Source organism: Rhinolophus sinicus, linkage group LG01 (genome assembly GCF_036562045.2).
Source record: "Rhinolophus sinicus isolate RSC01 linkage group LG01, ASM3656204v1, whole genome shotgun sequence".
Lineage (NCBI taxonomy): Eukaryota > Metazoa > Chordata > Mammalia > Chiroptera > Rhinolophidae > Rhinolophus > Rhinolophus sinicus.
Window position 1 is genome coordinate 7,620,108 of NC_133751.1, and position 19,616 is coordinate 7,639,723.

Below are 19,616 nucleotides of genomic sequence, written 5' to 3' on the forward strand. Positions count from 1 at the left end.
GGGCACAAGTTAAACATGTTGAGGTATCTTCCCAAAGCGCTCAGCACTGCTGAATAGCCAATCATAATGTGCGATTACTCTTTTCAGAAAATAATATATTTTAGTCTTAAAATGTAGTCCCCAAAAAATCACTTTAAAGGGTGTATGTGTGAAAGGTTAGAAATAGTATTTGACAAGTTAAAAGTTTTAGAAACATATACTGAGACAGACCATGTATCTGCATCAACAAAGAAAATAACTCTTCATTTTCTTCATAGTTTTACTTCACATTACAAACTTTGTGCTACTGTTAGATGATATATTAACTTTATTTTCTTTACATATATTGAGGAAGAAACATACAATCAGGTCCAAATATATTACAAGGCATTTAGGGAGGTGTGTTTTGTTGCCCAACAGAAAGTTATCTGAAATCTACTTTCAAAATTGAAATAGACTTGTTTTCAAAAGCACTATCCTCGCTTCCTTCTTGTTTAGAATATACCCCGGTTTCTGCTGAAGTATCAGTGAATGGATTAAATAAATTGTCTTATAAGGTTAACATTCCAGATGTTCCAAAAAGTCATATTCAACACATTCCTCTAGTTGTTTCAAGACCCTGGAGCTATCTGTGACAGGAAACTCTAAGAATGGAGGGCTTTGGGTGTCAGCAGGCAGTGTATTTTGGGTTTTAAAAGCACAGTTTAGAGTCTTAAAGAATGGCATCAATTGCCTAATGCTGGAAACAGAATGTTGGCGCAGAAGAGGGAATTCGCTCTTCAGGGTAACCTCATCGAAGCCAATTTCCTGCAAAAAAAAGAAAAAACCCATTAAAAATGATAATAGCTTTGCTATGGGTTAGAGATGCAAGTGAGTTCGTGCAGGTGGCAAATCCTCAGGGGGGTTCTTTATGCAAATTCATGATCAGCACTAATGACGGCATAAACTCAATTGCTAGGTCGTCAACTGACACTTTCTACCAGGGTTTCACCCAAAGCCCACCCCCGCTGGAGGGCCCTGCCATTCCTCCAACAGGTCCTTGCTCGAAGTATTAGGTGGGTGCCAAAGTAATGTGGTTTTCGCAATTATTTTCAACCTTTTAAACCGCAATTACTTTTGCACCGACCTAGCAATAAAGTACTTCTATATGTGACTGTTATTCAGGATTGTGTTCACCTCTTAGCAACTGGGATGAGAAGGTGACATGTAAATGAGAAAATAAAGGTGGAATTTATGATCATCTCCAAGTTTGAACACTCAGATAAGAGAGATTTTGAAAATTCAAAGTCATTAAAATCAAGTGGCACATTAAAATACTTCACTTATTGCTTAGCCCTTCTCCCCTCTTCCACGAATATAAATTTTAAAAAGAAAAACACTTACCCCGTATTTTAATTTTAGGAGGTCTAGAATCCTAACAGTGTGGGGTTTGCATTCTTGATGATTTTCCTCTAGATCTGATAGGAACGCAGGGCCCTCTGTGTCCACTTCTGGCACAAATGCCCACCTGTAACTGGAGGAAGAAAACCCAAGGTCAGACATGCTGGGCTCAGAGCCCACTTAAAAAAGATTGTGAGTTTTACTGAGTTTTATTCACATGCCATATAATTCACCTGTTTAAAGCGTACAATTCAATGGCTTTTAGTACATTCACAGAATTGTGCACTTGTTACAGTGATGAATCTACACTGACACGTCATCACCCAGAGTCCACAGTTTACCTCAGGGTTCACTCTTGCTTGGTGTTGCACATTTCATGGGTTTGGACTAATTTACAATGACACGTATCATCATGATAGTATTATATAGTGTAGTCTATAGTTTCGCTGCCCTAAATGTCCTCTGTGCCCTGCCTCCCCGCACCTCAACCCCTGGCAACCACTGATCTTTTTACTGTCTTCATAGTTTTGCCTTTTCCAGAATGTCAGAGTTGGAATCAGACAGTATACAGCCATTTCAGATTGGCTTCTTTCATTTAGTAATATGCATTTAAGGAGAACCTGCTATTTTTTTTTTTTTTTAACTTTTATTTATTTACGTGTTTTTCCAGGACCCATCAGCTCCAAGTCAAGTAGTTGTTTCAATCTAGTTGTGGAGAGCGCAGCTCACAGTGGCCCAGGTGGGGATTGAACCGGCAACCTTGTTGTTAAGAACACTGCACTCTAACCAACTGAGCTAATTGGCCACCCCAGAGAACCGACATTTTAACCACAAATATTTCTACATGATTATTCTCTTTAGTGAAGTGGGACAGAGAGAAGTGGCATGTGGGACCAGGCATGAAATTAAACATATGAGCAGCTGTGTTAAGCCTACAGGAAATGTAAGCCAACAGGGGCAAAGTGAATTCAGATGGTGTGTTCTATGTATTTAAAAACAAAGACAGGGCCGGCCCGGTGGCTCAGGAGGTTAGAGCTCCATGCTCCTAACTCCGAAGGCTGCCGGTTCGATTCCCACATGGGCCAATGGGCTCTCAACCACAAGGTGGCCAGTTTAATTCCTCGAGTCCCGCAAGGGATGGTGGGCTGTGCCCCCTGCAACTAGCAATGGCAACCGGACCTGGAGCTGAGCTGCGTCCTCCACAACTAAGACCGAAAGGACAACAACTTGAAGCTGAACGGCACCCTCCACAACTAAGATTGAAAGGACAACAACTTGACTTGGAAAAAAGGCCTGGAAGTACACACTGTTCCCCAATAAAGTCCTGTTAAAAAAATAATAATAATAAAATGAAAACAAAGACAGGGCGGCAGGATGGCTCAGTTGGTTAGAGAGCAAGCTCTTAACAAGGTTGCCGGTTTGATTCCCACATGGGCCAGGGAGCTGCACCCTCCACAACTAGATTGAAAAAAAACCCCAACGACTTGACTTGGAGCTGAGCTGTGCCCCCCACAACTGGATTGAAAAATGACTTGACACCCTGGAAAAACACACTGTTCCCCAATAATTCCCCAAGTAAAAAACAAAACAAAACAAAACAAACAGATAAAAAAAATCTACACAAATGCAGTGCGGACCACCAGTGGGTGTTTTAGAAGCATCCAGTAGCAGAACCCACCTAAACACGTACACACGCGCACACACACACACACACACACACACACACACAGGCGCACACATACGCACACTCATGCACCCGTAAATACTACTGTGAGCCAAATTCATGAAACCACAGATGCTGCAAGTAACCTGAAAGTTGGTGTTCTGAGCAGGCTTATCAGCCACTAGTAGCCATACTGGCTTCTCACAGACTGTACAGGAAAGAAAAGTGAAAGTGCTCAGGAGAAAAGTCTCTACTTCAAAGAAGACACATGATCTTATCTCACTTACATTTGAAATAATGGCATCTTGTCAGGTGGAAAAGAAAGTGCTGTGTCCAAGAATTTGCAAGCTGATAAATATAAGATGAGTTCACTTTGGGCAATCTCCCCCATCAAGGGCCCATTTCCATCAGCAACTGAAACTTTCTTTCTGTTGATTTTGTTGCTGCTTCTATAAATTTGCAAAGAAACTCTTGTTATAAATTCATCCACATCTGCTGTAGTCCATTTGCCTATGCAATGTCCATAAGAAAGTTTTTCTTTTTAAGAAATGATCAAAATAGCTGGTCCCTTCACAAGAACTTCAAGACAATAGTATTTACCATTAGATAACCCGACATCATAACGTGATGTCCACTAATTACTGTCCCGTATGTGCACAGATGCTTGTACTACTTACCTCAATGATTCATCATCCTCTTTCAGGTCTTCTTCAAGCTGTATGAGTGTCTGAATCTTAAAAAGAAAACATGAATTCACGTTATTATTTGAGAGAGATTAAAACTAGCTTAATGTTTAAAATGTGTATGTCCATGAAAAAGTAGCACATAAAGTGAAAGAAACAATCAACAAAATGAAAGACAACCTACTGTTAAAGACTAAGATGGCGTCATTCATGCTGAAGTCCATGACACCAAGCCTAGATGAACACCTGAGCTAACTGCAGTTTCAACCTTCACCAGGAACATAATCTTAAACAAACAGTATGGAATTTTCTCACCAACACCAATGGAGTAATCTGTCACAAGGGCCAAGTACACTTCCGGAGAAAAAGAGGCAATCTGCATGATAAAACCCTTCCCATTCTATGTCTTGGAATTCTTTCTTTTGCTAATAGCTTCCTGGTCCCACCCTTCTTTTCTATAAGAACCTTCCATTTCAGTACAACTTCCCTGGAGCTGATTGTGAAGTACCAACTTGGTTATCTTCTCTATTGATAAGAGTTTCTAGAGATAGGGTTGTTCACCTCTTCCTGGTACAGGGAGGGAGACACACTTACAAATTGAGATTTCCCTTACAAATGTAAATATCTTTTATAAAGGGTAACCTCTACCTGATATGTTATGTTATGTTATGTTATGTTATGTTATGTTATGTTATGTTATGTTATGTTATGTTATATTCCCAGTCTTATAGTAAAATAAGGACAGGTCTTACATTAATTTTTGCTCCAAAAGACGCATTAGAGCTGATTGTCTGGCTAGGTCTTATTTTTAGGGAAACATGGTATGATCCCATTTGTAGTTGACCAAAATATCGTTATGCAGCACATGATTGCATACTTGACCCTTGAATAATACGGATCTCAGTATAAGGGGACCCACGCAGTTCTAACCTGTGATATTTAAGGGTCAACTAACTGCATTCTCGATTCTCAGCTGGGAATCTGTATGTGGAGGGCTAACTTAAGTTTCATGTGAATTTCGGACTGTGCAGGTGGTCAGTGCCCCTAACCCCCATGTTGTTCAAGGGTCAACTGTATACCTGAAGGAAATGAAACACTATATCGAAGAGGTATCTGCACCCCGGATTCATAGCAGCATTGTTTACAATAACCAAGACATGAAAAAAAATCTAAGCATCCATCAACAGATGAATGGATTAAGAAAATATTGTATATGTACACAATGGAATATTATTCAGCCATAAAAAGGAGGAAATCCTGCCATTTGTGACAATGTGGATGAAACTTGAAAGCATTATGCTAAGTGAAATAAGTCACACAAATACTATATGATCTCACTTACATGAAATCAAAATAAAACAAAATAAACAAAAACAAACCAGTCATAAAAAAGATCAGGTTTGTGGTTACCAGAGGTGGGGTGGGTCGGGAGGTGAGGGAATGCTGGGGGAGAGGAAATTGGGTGAAGGCGGTCAAAAAGTAAAAACTTGCAGTTTTAAGATAATTAAGTACTAGGGATGTGTGGATGAAAAAGGGGTTCTATGGAAAGTAACCTCTGATCATAAATGCCTAACTGGGCAGGCCATGGTGGGTAACGCCCCAGGCACACAACTTCTTTACTAAAAGGCTTATCTTTGCCTTAAGCAGCCCTGTCCATTGTTTCTGTGCATCTAGGTTAACACACCTTTGAAATAAGCGTGATCACCTTCAAGAGCGCCCAGAATCTTGTTAACTGTCCTGTAATCCAACCCCTACCTCGCCTCCTCCCACCTCCACGTCATCTTCCTTATGTTCCCTCCTTAATTTCAAATGCATAAAAGAAGCTGCAAAACTGCTATTCTGTGGAGCCTTTGAGATCTTGCTCCCTGGCATATGTCGTCAGTTTGGCTCAAATAAACTCATAAAAAAATGTCCATAGGTTTGTACATTTCTTAGGTCAACAGATGTAACTTACAAAATTAACACTGCTATACGGTATATACGAAAATTGTTAAGACTGTAAATCCTAAGAGCTCTTATCATGAGGAAAACCAATTTTTAATTTTCTTTTTGTATCTATATGAGATGATGGATGTTAATAAAATTATTGTAGTAATCATTTCACAATATGTTTAAATCAAATTATTATGTTGTACACCTTAAACTTATGCCCTGCTGCTAAACCAATTACATCTCAATAAAACTGGAAAAAAATGACTGCTGAAAAATAGCAAATAATATGAAAGAGTACAAATAAATTGGAGTAACTGACATTTGAGAGATCAAGTATGATTATAGGATAAGATAAAATATTGTCTATTTAAGCAAGAGCTGACTATGTGATTGAAAATTTTGCAGATAAAATGAGATATTCAGTAGTGCCCCATAATGACCTCTGGGTCAACGATGGACTGCATATACAACAGCAGTCCCATATGATTATAACGGAGCTGAAAAATTCCTATCGCTTAGTGACCTCACGGCCATCATAACATTGTAGCACAATGTGTTTGTGATGATAATGGTGCAAACTAACCTGTGCTGCCAGTTGTATAAAAGATGGCACATCCAATTATGCACAGTACATAATACTTGATAATGATAATGAACAACTATGTTGCTGGTTTATGCATTTTCTTTACTATACTTCTTGTTATTTTCGAATGTACTCTTTCTACTTATGAAAACAAGTTTGTTGTAAAACAGTCTGCCGTGTCATGCTCGCAGCAGCCTCCTCACACATCCCGTGCTTACAGAGTCTCTTGGTTGCATTATTTTCCCTTGTGCTTGACTTCACCTCGTGTTTTGTACAGTAACGGGCTGTACAGGCTTGTAGCCTAGGAGCCATGGGCTGTACCACGCAGCCGAGCTGTGCAGTTGTAGGCTATGCCGGCCAGGTTTGTGTAAGTCCTCTCTATGACGTTCGCACAACGCATTTCTCAGAATGTAGCCCCATTGTTAAGCAACACATAACTGTATATGAAATAGTACATTATTCCTGAACAAGCATTTTTAAAAGCTCCAACTTTGCTTTCAAGGGGGAAATATTTGTACTTACTAATTCAGAGACCATTATTGGCCACAATGAAGTCAAATGTTGGGGAGATATTCTTAGCAGCAAAACTCTGAAAAAAAGAAACATCTGAGCAGCAACCATGGATGTCTGTCCAACTCTGAGGTTGTCTGTCAGGCGTTCTAAGAAAAGAAGATTTTAAAGATGTCACACAAATATGCAGTTTGGGGTTTTCCATTAAACCAAAAAAAAAAAAAAAAAAAATTGTAATTTCTTTGACAGTTGACAACAACCCAGTATAAGAAATGGGTGTTGGGAGAGTGTTTCTGTGCCTCTGGTCCACCCCCAGCCCTCCTTTTTGTACATGCCCTCTGCTAAAGGAAGTGAATCAACTGGCTCTTATTTCTTGGCCACAGCTGAGAAGAAAGGCATGAACTTCTGACTCAAGCCAGAAATCCACTGGATGATAATGACCACTTACATTTTCTTCTAAGAATATGAAATATGAGACACAGAAACCAAAGACACTCCCTGGTGAGTGATAAAACTATAAGATCACAGAGGTTGGCTGGCAGATGCCACTACATTTTGGTGGTGAGAAGTAGGAAGTAGAGTGAGTGAATAAAATAGATTTAATTCAATAAAGTTTAGATATGATAGCCATGACAAAAACCTTAATTACTGAAGGCAAAAAAAAAGTTGCGAGTTAAAACTCTGTAGCCCCTAAGTCTTCTCTACTTCTCTACTGAAATCATCATAGAGTGTGATTTTCTCCCCCATAATTTAAGGTTTCTGGGGAACATAACAAATTGCTATAGCAAACAGCTGAGCTGCAGTCATGCTAGTTAAGATTTGCTGTAGCACATTAGCAATAAGTGTCTCTGTATTGAGCTTAAGTGGGTTTTCACTTCTTGCTTTTACAAGTACTCTGACCAGACGAAGGATCACGCATTGCTCAGACACTTGACAAACCAACTGGCATTTTGTTTCTTTTTTATGTTTTTTATTTACTTATTTATTTTTTTAATTTTATTTTATTAAATTTATTGGGGTGACAATTGTTAGTAAAATTACATAGAGTTCAGGTGTACAATTCTGTATTACATCATCTATAAATCCCATTGTGTGTTCATCACCCAGAGTCATTTCTCCTTCCATCACCATATATTCGATCCCCCTTACCCTCATCTCCCACCCCCTAAAACTGGCATTTTTAAAAAGCTGTTTCTGCTTCTGGTTCTAGACAAGATGGAGTAAGTATATTACATCCTATATCTCTAACTGAAATAAAAAAGAAATTGAACAAAATATATAAACCAACTATCAGGAAGCTGAAAGGTGAAGGAAAAGTAACATGACTGGCTAGGAACCTTGGGACTTAAGGAATGATCTGGAGGTGCGCTCCCTGGGTATTTTTATTTAATCTTTTAATTTTATTCTGGCTTGGCCATCTGAGAAGACTAACCTGGAATGCCAAGAGTCTCAACCTGAATGTGAAAAGATAAACCAAAAGACACAAATGCAGGGATAATATGAAGGTTGGAATTATTAGAAAAGGATTTTAAAGCTGCTGTCTAAAAATACTCTAATAATCAATTATGGACATTTGAAACAAAGGAAAAAATAGAAAGTCTCAGCAAAGAAATACAACATACCAAAAAGAGCCAAATGGAACTTTTAGAACTAAAACTACAATCACTGAAAAAGAAAAAAGTTCAGATGAGCTCAAGAGCAGAATGGAGATGACAGAAAGGGAAGCTGAAGACAGAATGAACAGAAACTGAACAAGGCAGAGAAAAGAAACTGAAAAAAACGAAGTCTCAGAACACAGTGGAACAACAAAAGCTCTAATATTTGTGTCACTGGAGTCCCAGAAGGAGAGGGAAAAAAAGTATAACTTGGAAAAATATTTGAAAAAATAATGCCCCTAAATTTTCTAAATTTGGGGATAGACATAAATCTGCAGATACAAGAAGCTGAGTGAACTCTAAAGAGGATAAAACCAAAGAAATCCACAATCAGTCACATTATCAAACTTCTAAAAACGAAAAACAAAGAAAAAAATCTTGATAGCAGTCAAAGGGAAATGACACAGTACCTAAAAGGGAACAATAATTCAAATGATAGCAGGTTTCTCATCAGAAACCATGGAGTCCAAAAGAAGTAGCACATTTTTCAAGTGACGAAAGAAAAGAACTTCAGCCCAGAATTCTATCTCCAATCAAAATATTCTTCCAGAATGAAGGTGAAAAAAAAAGAAAAAAAGAACCAAACCAAAACAATGTGAAAAACAGTCTCAGTGAAGGAAAACTAAGAAAATTTGTTGCCAACAGATCTGCATTTAAAGAACAGCTAACTGATGTCCTTCACAAAAAAGCAATGATGAAAGAGAAAGGGTAAATACATGAGTAAAAACAATATTCCTTCCTTTTGAGTTTTTAAACTACGTTGGGACAGTTGAAAGCAAAAAGTGAGTCATTGTCTCCTGTATGTAAAGGTAATATTTAAGACAACTATATCACATGGGGGAAGAGAAAAGCGTCCTTAGTGGTGGGAAAACACTGAAACTAGTAGACCACAGTAAGTATGTATATGTTACACATTCGCAATCCCTAGCTAGAGTAACCACTACAAAAAGCTATATAAAGAAATATTTTTTAAAAACCCAAACCTTTAAATACATCAAAATGGAATACTAAAAAATATTCACGTAATCTCAGGAAAATAGGAAAGGGGAAAGAGGAATGAAAAACAAGGAACCAACAGAAAAATAAAATGGCATAATAAATCCTAACACTCCAATAAGCACATTAAATCTATGGATTACAATAAAATGATCTAATTATATGCTATCTTACACAAAACTCACTTCAAATACAATAATATAAGTAGGTTAAAGGTACAAGGATGGAAAAAGATACACTATGCAAATGTTTTAAGAAGCTGCAGTGGCTCTATTAATATAAGACAGAATGGATTGCAGAGCAAAGAAAAGTACCAGGGTCAAAGAGGGACATTACCGCGTGGTAAAAAGGTCAATTCAACAAGAATATATAACAATTGTAAATGCACAGGATAACAGAGGTGTAAAGTACACGAAGTCGGAACTGCCAATGCTTAAAGGAGAATAGGTACAGATGAGTACAGCTGGGACCTTCAACATCCCTATCCCATAACTGACAGAAATCCTAGGAAAAATGTCAGTAAGGCCATAGACGAGCTGAGTACCATCAACTAAGAGGATCTAATCAACATTTATAGGACACTTCACCCACAGCAGCAGAATATATACTCATTAAGTGCTCACGGAACATTCACCAAGACAGTCTAGCATGGGTCATAAAACAAACTTTGATAAACCTAAATTCCACAGGGAATGTTCTTTGACCTTATGGACTCAAACTGAAAAATTAATAACAGAAAGATAATAGGAAAATCCACCACGTACTTGGAAATTAACAAACTTCTAAATAGGATATGGGCTAAAGAGGAAGTCTCAAAGGAAATGAAAAATACAAAGAAATGCATGAAAATACAACATATTAGATTTTGTGGGATACAGCTAAAGTATTGCTGAGAGGGAAATCAACAGCACTAAATACTTATATTATAAAAGAAGAAAAGGTTCAAATCTACAACCTAAGCGTCTACCTCAAGAGACTAAGAAAAGAACATAAAAGCGAGTACATAGAAGGAAACGAGAAATTGAAAACAAAAAAATAAAGAAATATCAAACTAAAATCTGGTTACTTGAAAAGAACAGTACAATTGATAAATCTCTAGCAAGACTGACAAAGAAAAAAACAGAGAAGGCACAAATTAGTCAGGAATGAAAGAAAGGATGTGTCTACAGACCCCATGACATCAAAAAGATGACGACATTTGAATTATTGTTTAAATGGGAACGTGAAATGGTACACCCAATCTAGGAAACAGTTTGGCAGTTTCTTATAAAGTTAAACATACATTTAAAGTAGGACCAGTAATCGCACCCTTGTGTATTCATCCTAGAGAAATGACAACTATGTCCACACAAAGACCTGTACGTGAATGTTTATCATTTGTAACAACCCAAAACTGCAAACTCAAATGTCCATCAGGTAAATGGATAAACGGACTGTGGTACATCCATAAAATGGAACATTAATTACCCATTAAAAAAGACCAGACTCTTGGTATACCCAGGGATGTACCCGCCCCCCACTTGAGTCCTTTGGATGGACTCAAGTTAAAAAAGCTCATCTCAAAAGGTTACATGCTGCATGATTCCATTTATGTAACATTCTCCAGATGACGAAACGAAAGTGATGGAGAACCCATCAGTGGTGGTCAGGGGTTAGGGCTGCGAGGAGGGTGTGACGATAAAGGCTGTGATGAGGGGAGTTGTTTCGTGGTGATGGATGAGGTCTGTATCCTGGGTGTGGTGCTGGCTACAGGAATTTGTATACGGGATATCTTCATACAGCAACGCACACACACAAATGTACACACAAAGAATGCAGGTAAAAACTAGTGAAATCTGAACAAATCTCAGGTGAGTTACAGTGATCATCTTCCCACGTCCATCTCCCGGTTTTGACACTGGACTATGCTTATGTGAGCTGTCATCCCAGGGAAGCTGTGACACAGGGTGTCACTTGTATAACTTCTTGAGAGTCTTAATCTATTTTGAAATAGGAAGTATTTTTTAAAAAGTGGTTTTTCTGTACACACAGGGCATATTGCATCGTGGTGCTCCAAGTAAAAGCTCAAGTCACGAGCTTCTTCTTCAGCCAAGGTGATCTATTTAGAATCCTGAGTTTTCTTCAATCTCTAATATTCCTGTCTTAGCCAAGTGGCACCGTTTACACGCTTAAGGAATCCTTGTGAGCGGAGCGCTGGAGAAAGGCTCGCGCCCGACTCCTTGCACGCCTGGCACAGCAGGCTGTGGAGCCTCGTTTAATCTCGCTGTGCCCTTGTTTCCCACCTGTGACAGCAGAGCAGTACCCCACCGCCAAGGGTACCTACTGAAGACCACAGCCTGTGGCTGGGAGACAAAGGGCTCGGATTTCAGTCCAGGGTTTGCCAGTCAGTGGCGACACAAGTTTAGGCAGGTGCTAACCTCTGCGCGTCAGTGTCCCGATGGAAAAATAGAGCTGATAGGTACAGGACAATGAGGAAGCTTAAGAGATGGGAAACTCCAGTGGACCTGGGGAGCCAGACTCATCCAGCTCACAGGGACCGTGTTGCCTCTAGATCTTCCTGATACTCGGTCAGGGGCCTTTGTGGGGTGGGGAGTGATGCCCCTCCGCCTCCTCATTTTACACAAAGCAGCATTTTGCCCCCACCTTTTATTTTATTTTATTTTTAAATTTTTTACTGAGGAATATTGGAGAACAGTGTGTTTCTCCAGGGCCCATCAGCTCCAAGTCGTCGTCCTTCAATCTAGTTGTGGAGGGCGCAGCCCACCATCCCATGTGGGGATCGAACCGGCAACCTTATTTTGAGAGCTCGCGCTCTAACCAACTGAGCCATCTGGCTACCCCTTGCCCCCACCTTTTAAATAATTGCTTTGGGCTTATTTACAGCTTCTTTGTGACCAATGTGAAATTTATATCACTCTGAGCCAAGACGTATGGAGCTGCTCAGTTCCCTGCCCCGTGCTCACCCACCTCTTTCAGATGGTGCCATAAATCAGGCTGAAAGGACCCCAGAGTGTCTCCCAGAGGAGACATGTTAGAAATTCCCTGTTCCTGCCTCTTCTGATTAGGCCTACACTATTTACCACAATGGACAACTGTGAAGCTTCTGGATGCATCTACTCCCTCGATTTGGGCATCATTGCTGCACGTGGACCAGTCAAGTGTCCCAGGACTCTGTCAGAGGACGGTCTGAATCCTATCTCCCAGGACCTCATAGAGGCTGAGCCTGTCATAGTCCTGGGGACAATGACAATATACCAGAAAGTGCTCTATAAACTGTCAGTTCATAAAAAATGAAAGGGGGTACAAATGTTCATTTTTAAACATACAATATTTTTAGAAATATAGCACTTGAGCTATCCTATGTAGTTAGAGAAATTCCTCCTTCCCTACGAGCCCCAAACCACCTATTTAAATCAGCATTATGCTGACTTTACATTACACACACACACACACACACACACACACACACACAGAGACAGACATAAATACATATGTTATATGTATAAATATACTAGATAATGTATATAATATTACACTGCCCTAGTTCTCTCTCCCTCTCAGAGGCATGATTTCTCAGAATTGTTAGATGTTTAAATCCTGCAACGGTCAACTTCTCCACAGCCGTCTGAGAAAGGCTGCTGTCTGTTCTGGACACCTCATATTGTCTTGTTAGCGTTCTGGGCCTCACCCCAAATCTTTCGGGAGCGTGTGAAGGGAGATGGAGGACAGAAGGAGCAGGTATTTGCTCTCAGAGCGACAAGGCACTGAACGGTCGCAAGTACACTCTGCCCAACACGCCTCCTTTGTACCTTCCTCCTCTTGCCTCTGCTGAGGAAGTGGACTTCACGCAGCACTTCCGACCACTGTCCAGTGGCCAGTGCCTAAAGCACCGTCAGAGGCGCTGCATGTGAACTAGAGGAAACGTGACTCCCGTGGCGCTTTCTCCCTCCATATTTTGTAGGAATGCAACAAAGGTCAGCTTTGACTCTGCTTTCAGCCAGTCTTTAGAGGGCTGTCATCACCTCTCCTGGCATTCCTGGTCACCACCTGATCAAATCAGCCTCCTCTCAGTAATTCAAGAAAGCATGTGTCAGTATCTGCTTTCTTGTATCTAAAGGAGTTAAGACATTATGATGTGAAAATCTCCTGTGCTTTGCATGTTGAAATTATGTCAGCTGAAGTATAAAGGTATTTTATCATTGCAAATATTAAATGTCACATTAAGCACTGTGAAAGCCGTTAATGTTTTGAACTAAAACAATTAAGCTGTTCAAACAGTCTATCAAGTAGGGAAGGGGGCTGACAATTAGTACTATTACCGAGTCATCAAGGTGACTTTCAGAAGAGCACATGCTTTGTGAGCTGACAGGTGTTTATATTATATTCTACCTGGAAACAACCAGAGTGCCCTTCCATTGGTGAACTAGTTAACAAATCACAGAATGGAATATTATTCGGCAGTAAAAAGGGATAGCTACTGATGAATGCGATAGAATGGATAACTCCCCAAAACATTATGCCAAGTCAGGGAAGCCAGACTCACAGGCTTATGCACTATGACATCTGGAAAAGACAACTATATGAAGAAAAAGCAGTTCAGTGGCAGCCAGGGGTTGGGGGTAAGGGGAGGGGATGACTTCTAAGGGGCTCGAGGGAACTTTCTGGGATGATGCAAATATTCTGTATCTTGACTGGTGGTGGTTCCATGACTACATATGTATAGAAAAATTCATAGAACTGTATAACCAAAGGGTAATTTTACTCTATGTAAATTATAGCTAAATAAACTTGCCCCCTCAAAAGAATTTACATCATAATTCTAATATTTGTAAAACTGTTTTTTACACTATTCTTCATAATAGTAAACAAAAAACTCCTTCAGGAATTGTATGAATTTCATTTGATTCCATATAGGCTACGAGTCTTAAGGAAAACACATTCCCCTATTTGAGAATTCTTTCATATCTTACAGGAGGGTGAATTAAAACAGAATGTCCATTTTGCCACATCAACATTTTATAAGGAGGGAAAAAACCCTTCAAAATCACGCATAATATCCACAATAATTCATTTTTGAGGCAGACAAACAATACAGTGAGTATGAAGAAGAGAAAAAACTGTTACAGAAAAATTAGGTACTTCTCTAAAATCTTGCCCCTTCACTGGCCTCAGTTCGTACTGTAAACTCGAAGCATCCTGACTGCAAGAGGAATCCAGTGGAAGATAGTGCTGAGAAAGCACCGTCAGACTTTAAACAACTACCTAATAAAGACTAATAGCATTATAACCATTGATTTTAATATAAAGTTTCAGATTTACCAATATATTTCCAAACTTCTATGATATCCCTTGCTGAACATTCATTTTAACCCTTGACCATTCTGCGAAAACACGCTGTGGGCCACTGGAGCAGCCAGCCTATCTGAGCCACTCGTGGGTCTGGCTGGCGGGGGCTGGGCTGGGGGTAAGGGAGGGCTGGCCTTCTTACCTTGTATCACGGGAAGGTACAGGTGGTATTGGTCCAGTTCGCCACTGAAGACAGCAAAAGCCTGGCGCTTGAGCAGCATGGCTTTCTGTTCAAAACTTGAGAACAGTTTTAAAGAACTGCTCTGCATGTCTAGAATAAATACAGGAAATAAATTCCATTTAGTGAGAAAACTACAATTAGAGATAAGTGATAGGAAATTCATGCTAGTGTAATTCTAATGTTCCCTGGGGAAAAACCATGATCTTGATTAAGTAAGGGCATGTGGTTCTTATTTGCATATTTATTTGTAAAAATACTTTTTTTGTTGTTGTTGTTAAGGAGGGCGCAGTTCACAGTGGCCCATGTGGGGATCAAACCGGCAACCTTGGTGCTACTAGCACCGCGCTCCAGCCATCTGAGCTAACCGGCCACCCCTACTTGTTTCTTTTTATACTTAATGACAGGGTATTAGAAGAGGGTATGAGGTACAGAAAAGTACTCCTAACGTATTATGGTAAACTTACCATACCTTTCAAAAGTATTTCTCCCCTATAAAGCTCTAGAATTGGCTATTAAGGCATTCTTGTCAATAGATTGGAAGTGGAAAGGCTCATTCATTTAGTCCTGACGTACCATGCATGTCACATTACAGTTTGTGGCTTAGATGGCACCATAAAGGCTCGAGTGGGGTTCTGAAATCTGTGGTCAAAGCTGATTATGATGGCATTGGTCCCTTAATGTGTGACTTATGTGCAAGTAACACAGAACTTACTCATTAAATCTTTAAACATTGTTTTCTCATGAGTCAGAAGATGGTCAATAATGGACTTCCAACTGGATATGAAAAAAAGCAAAATTAATTACAGATGCACAGGATGACAGTTTGATTAAAAGCATCAAGAACAGAATAGGCCCTTTAGGAGCTATTAAAAACTACTTTCTGAAAAGAAGATAGTGAAAGGAATAAATAGTTTCATATGCAGGAAAGCTAAGCAAAAGCTTTTCATTTACAACCGTAACACAGGGAGTGAATAACGGAATGAGTAACATAGGGAATAATAAATAATTCCCAGCTTATGGTAAAAGAAAACATAAATTATCACGGTACTTTGGCTTTTCCAGGGTTGCCTTCAAATACCTTTACCCAGGATGATGTACATACATTTGTGTTGATGGAAGGAAGTGGGGGGCAGTGAAGACGAATAGCATGACTTTTCAAGTGGGCTCCCCCAAAAGGGCAGCAGAATTATAGGGTGAAAGCCACAGGACACTGGTGGTGGCAGGGCAAACTTTCAGGCCACACAAAAAACATGACAAGTCCCTTCCCACTATCCCTGCCTTGCTAAAGACACATTCTGCTGAGCTGGGGGAGAGCTACTGGGTGGTCTTGTTGACCTCCAAGAAAAAAAGCACAGAAAGTTCACCCCACAGCAGTGTCTCAATGGATCTCGGCTGCCAGTGCAGTGCCCAGCCAGCTGTAAGGTCTCAGTAAGAACGTGTGAAGTGTAAGCTGAGAAGTGGGATACGGACACTGCAGTGTCACCAGCAGGCTCTGTCATCTTAACGGTAGTCACACATTCTGTGATCACAAGGTAAAGTAGTGCTACACCCAGAACTGCTGGAACCCTGTATTAAGTTCTTTAGGAATAATACACTCTCTTATTGAAATTCTTTTGATAAAAAAAGGCGCTTTTATATTTTTGAAAGACTTAATTCCTTTCCTATGAATACACAGTTCACATGCGAGTTTGTGACAGTGATGTCCTATGACTTGGGTTGATGTTAACTCTGCTCCCATTTCTGTTATGAGAATTAATTAAGACAAAACACTTTTTCACTTCAAGGTTCAGGGCCCATTTTATCAGGACAGCACTTCTTACTGCACACACGAAGTGTCCATCTGAAAGAAAGCAGGGTCCAAGAATAATTCCAGGACTTCTTTCTTCCAGGCGCGTTTCGTGTAGGCATAACCGCTCAGAGAGCTCAGCAGCTGAGCGCCGGCCCGGAAGCTGGGAGCGTTGTAGGCGCTAAATGGGGGGTGGGAGGAGGAAAGGGTCAAGGTCAGAGACTGCCCAAGGAAAGCCACAGGATGCATTGCCCATAACCTCTTTCCCCACGTACGGGTGGGATACAGCGCAGAGGACATCATTACCTGTGATTGCGTAAGTAAGGAAACACGTAATAAAGCAAACGGGAGATCAATGGGATCGCTTTCTCCTTCTCATCACTTCGATAAACCATGTCCAGGAGAGATGCCAGTACCTACAAGAACAGGATCACAAGAAAACAGAAATCTTCTAAAGCAAGCGGCAGTAAGACATACAGTCCTCAAGGCATATGGAGCCGAGCAGGACAACTTGAGGCCGAGGCTGACCTGGAGCTCCCGGGGATGTGCAGCCCCACTCACGGGCACCTGAGCAGGCACGCCTCCCCAGAGACTCAGGATGGTGATGAAAGTGAACAGGCATCTTGGGATGCTTAACCACAGAGCTAGGAGGACTGTGGGTGGAGCTGGGCCCCTTCTTAACCCTCTAGCCCTGACTTCCTGTTAAACGTTGCGGTAACTTCTGGGGGAGGGATGCTAATAAATAGAAAAGCCATCTTGGAATCGGGGCTTTTTGCATGTGTGTGGACGGCTGGAGCGCCAGTCGGAAGTGTGCATTCACACATTACTGGGGGTTCTTTTTCTTTTCCAGAATAAACCGCTCTTTTGGTGGATTTTTCTGGAGAGTTATTTTTGGACAGTCGATAATGGCAATCGCTTCTGTAAGGAGTGACAAGCTGGGTGTGTATTTACCTCTGCCAGGAGAGACAGCGCTTGCACACTGTACACGGAGGGGGCAGACGCAGACACCATTGTTGAAGCAGCAGCAGCAGCATCTGCCAAAAAAAGAGACGTTTGTGTTTTAATCATGATGGGTGGGTCACCATTTACTGCCCTCGTGAATGTGCGTCATGAGACCCCACCTTTCACACTGATTATGTACCTAAATGTAATTTAGGTGGTCTTCTCTGTCAACATGCTCAATACCAGCAACTAATAATCTGGAAATTTTGATCAAATAAATTAGCACTGACTCTCAATCTTTTTCCCGTTTCTATTCTCGTCATCACTCCTGGAACTTCCACATCCCCTTGGATGATCCATCCGACATCCTGGTCTCTGAGCCCCTTGACCTTTTCTCTCCCAATGATCTTTCACTTTGGTCCAGCTCAGCCCCCCACTGTCACCAGCATACCCTTGGCCTCATTCATTTCCACAATCTCTGCTTCCAGCGTCCTCATGGACCACATCGTATCTCTGCTGTTCACTTATGCCTGCAATCCCACTCCAACAATTTCCTGAATCCTCGCACAGGCCTCCAGTCCCTGGAGGCTACCCTTAATCACCCATCAACTCCTCCACTCTCCACTTCTCTGCCTCCCCAGCGACATCCTGTGTTCTATCGTTGACCTTGTAAACACCCTTAACTCTTGTTTCTCCTTCTGAAGTTCTCACCTAGAGAAATGCAATGCTGGCTAAACTCCATGACCCGCCTACGCAGTTTTATGTAGCTAAATGTTCTGGAGAAAACCAAACCACTAGAAACTGATCCCACTTTATTTCATGACTGTGAATCTCAACAGGACCCGATGCTACTAGCTAATCCCACCAAATGTTCCTCGATGGTACGCTGGCTTTCCCACAATACCCCTTACCCCTCCCTTCCCACCTGATAACCTACAGTTCACTGAGAAAAGTAATACAGTCAAATGGGAACTCCCTCGGTTTGGCCACTATGAGTTATCAACCTAGAACATTGACATGTGTTCTCTCCCTCGTCTCCTAATTCAGTTGACACACCCCAATGCCTGTCAAAGAACAATAATTCCATTGGTGTATTAATTCTAGACCTATAGCCGTCAAGGACTTTGCTCTCTAATTATCCTTTCTCATCACCACAGAAGTAGGCTTTGACATCCTCCAATTGAAACGTAAACCCAAAACAATAAAAGACATTCCTTGGTCCTTAGTTCTACTTAGTTTACTGCCCTGTGGACCAGGAAGCTTCAGAGTCACCTACACTCACGCTCTCCTCTTCCTTATCTCCCACCCGCTTCTCCACTTACTCCAATCGGGTGTTTATCCGACAGCCCTCCCCCGTGACTTCCACACTGTCACCTCAGGACAGCGGGTCGCTGTCCTTACGTTACTCTACTTCTCAGCAGCCTTCCACTGTGTTCCTCCTCCCTCCTTCTTGAAACACTCTCTTCTCATAGTTTGCAGGGCTCTATGTTCTCGGGTTTTCTCCTACCCCAGTGAATGCTTAATCGTCTTTTCTGGCTCCTTTCTTTTGCAGACATCTCAAATTTAATCATGTGAAACCAAGCTCAACTTCACTGTCCAAAGTGTTCTTGCTTCAGTCTGTTCCACCTCAATAAATGGCTGAAGCCAAAAACCTGTCATCCTGCCTGCCCGTTTTCCCCCACCACATCAATCCATCACATCAGCAAGCTCTGATGACTCCACATGTAAATCGGTCCACCTTCCCCACTGCCCTTGCCTCCAAGCTGACATGCTCTCTTGCCCAAACCACTGTGCAGTCCTTTTAACTGCACTTCCAGTTTCTGCTGGCATTCAGTACAGAACAATGCTCACGGCAGCTAAAGTGATGTGTTCTGAAGACTGACTAAGATATTGTCACTGCTCTAAATAGTTGACCGGCTTCCCGCAGCAAGACGGATGAAATGCAACTCGTAACCGTGCTTTGTCAACCCCGACACCCTT

At 41.1% G+C, this 19,616-nt stretch overlaps 1 protein-coding gene across 1 annotated transcript in view; it reads right to left on the reverse strand.

Annotated features, from left to right (window-relative positions):
• Nucleotides 1-289: 289 nt before the first annotated feature.
• The window catches only part of DOP1B (DOP1 leucine zipper like protein B), a 96,958-nt gene continuing 77,631 nt past the window's right edge, over nucleotides 290-19,616 (reverse strand). Inside the window, exons 27-36 of the mRNA XM_074325595.1 lie at nucleotides 17,646-17,728; nucleotides 17,001-17,110; nucleotides 16,729-16,875; nucleotides 15,621-15,682; nucleotides 14,870-14,998; nucleotides 6,743-6,879; nucleotides 3,700-3,755; nucleotides 3,310-3,471; nucleotides 1,363-1,492; nucleotides 290-786 (exon numbers count right to left, since the gene is read on the reverse strand). Of these exons, the coding sequence (XP_074181696.1) occupies nucleotides 538-786; nucleotides 1,363-1,492; nucleotides 3,310-3,471; nucleotides 3,700-3,755; nucleotides 6,743-6,879; nucleotides 14,870-14,998; nucleotides 15,621-15,682; nucleotides 16,729-16,875; nucleotides 17,001-17,110; nucleotides 17,646-17,728 (1,265 nt within the window). The 3' untranslated portion in view covers nucleotides 290-537. The remainder of the gene's footprint in view (nucleotides 787-1,362; nucleotides 1,493-3,309; nucleotides 3,472-3,699; nucleotides 3,756-6,742; nucleotides 6,880-14,869; nucleotides 14,999-15,620; nucleotides 15,683-16,728; nucleotides 16,876-17,000; nucleotides 17,111-17,645; nucleotides 17,729-19,616) is intronic.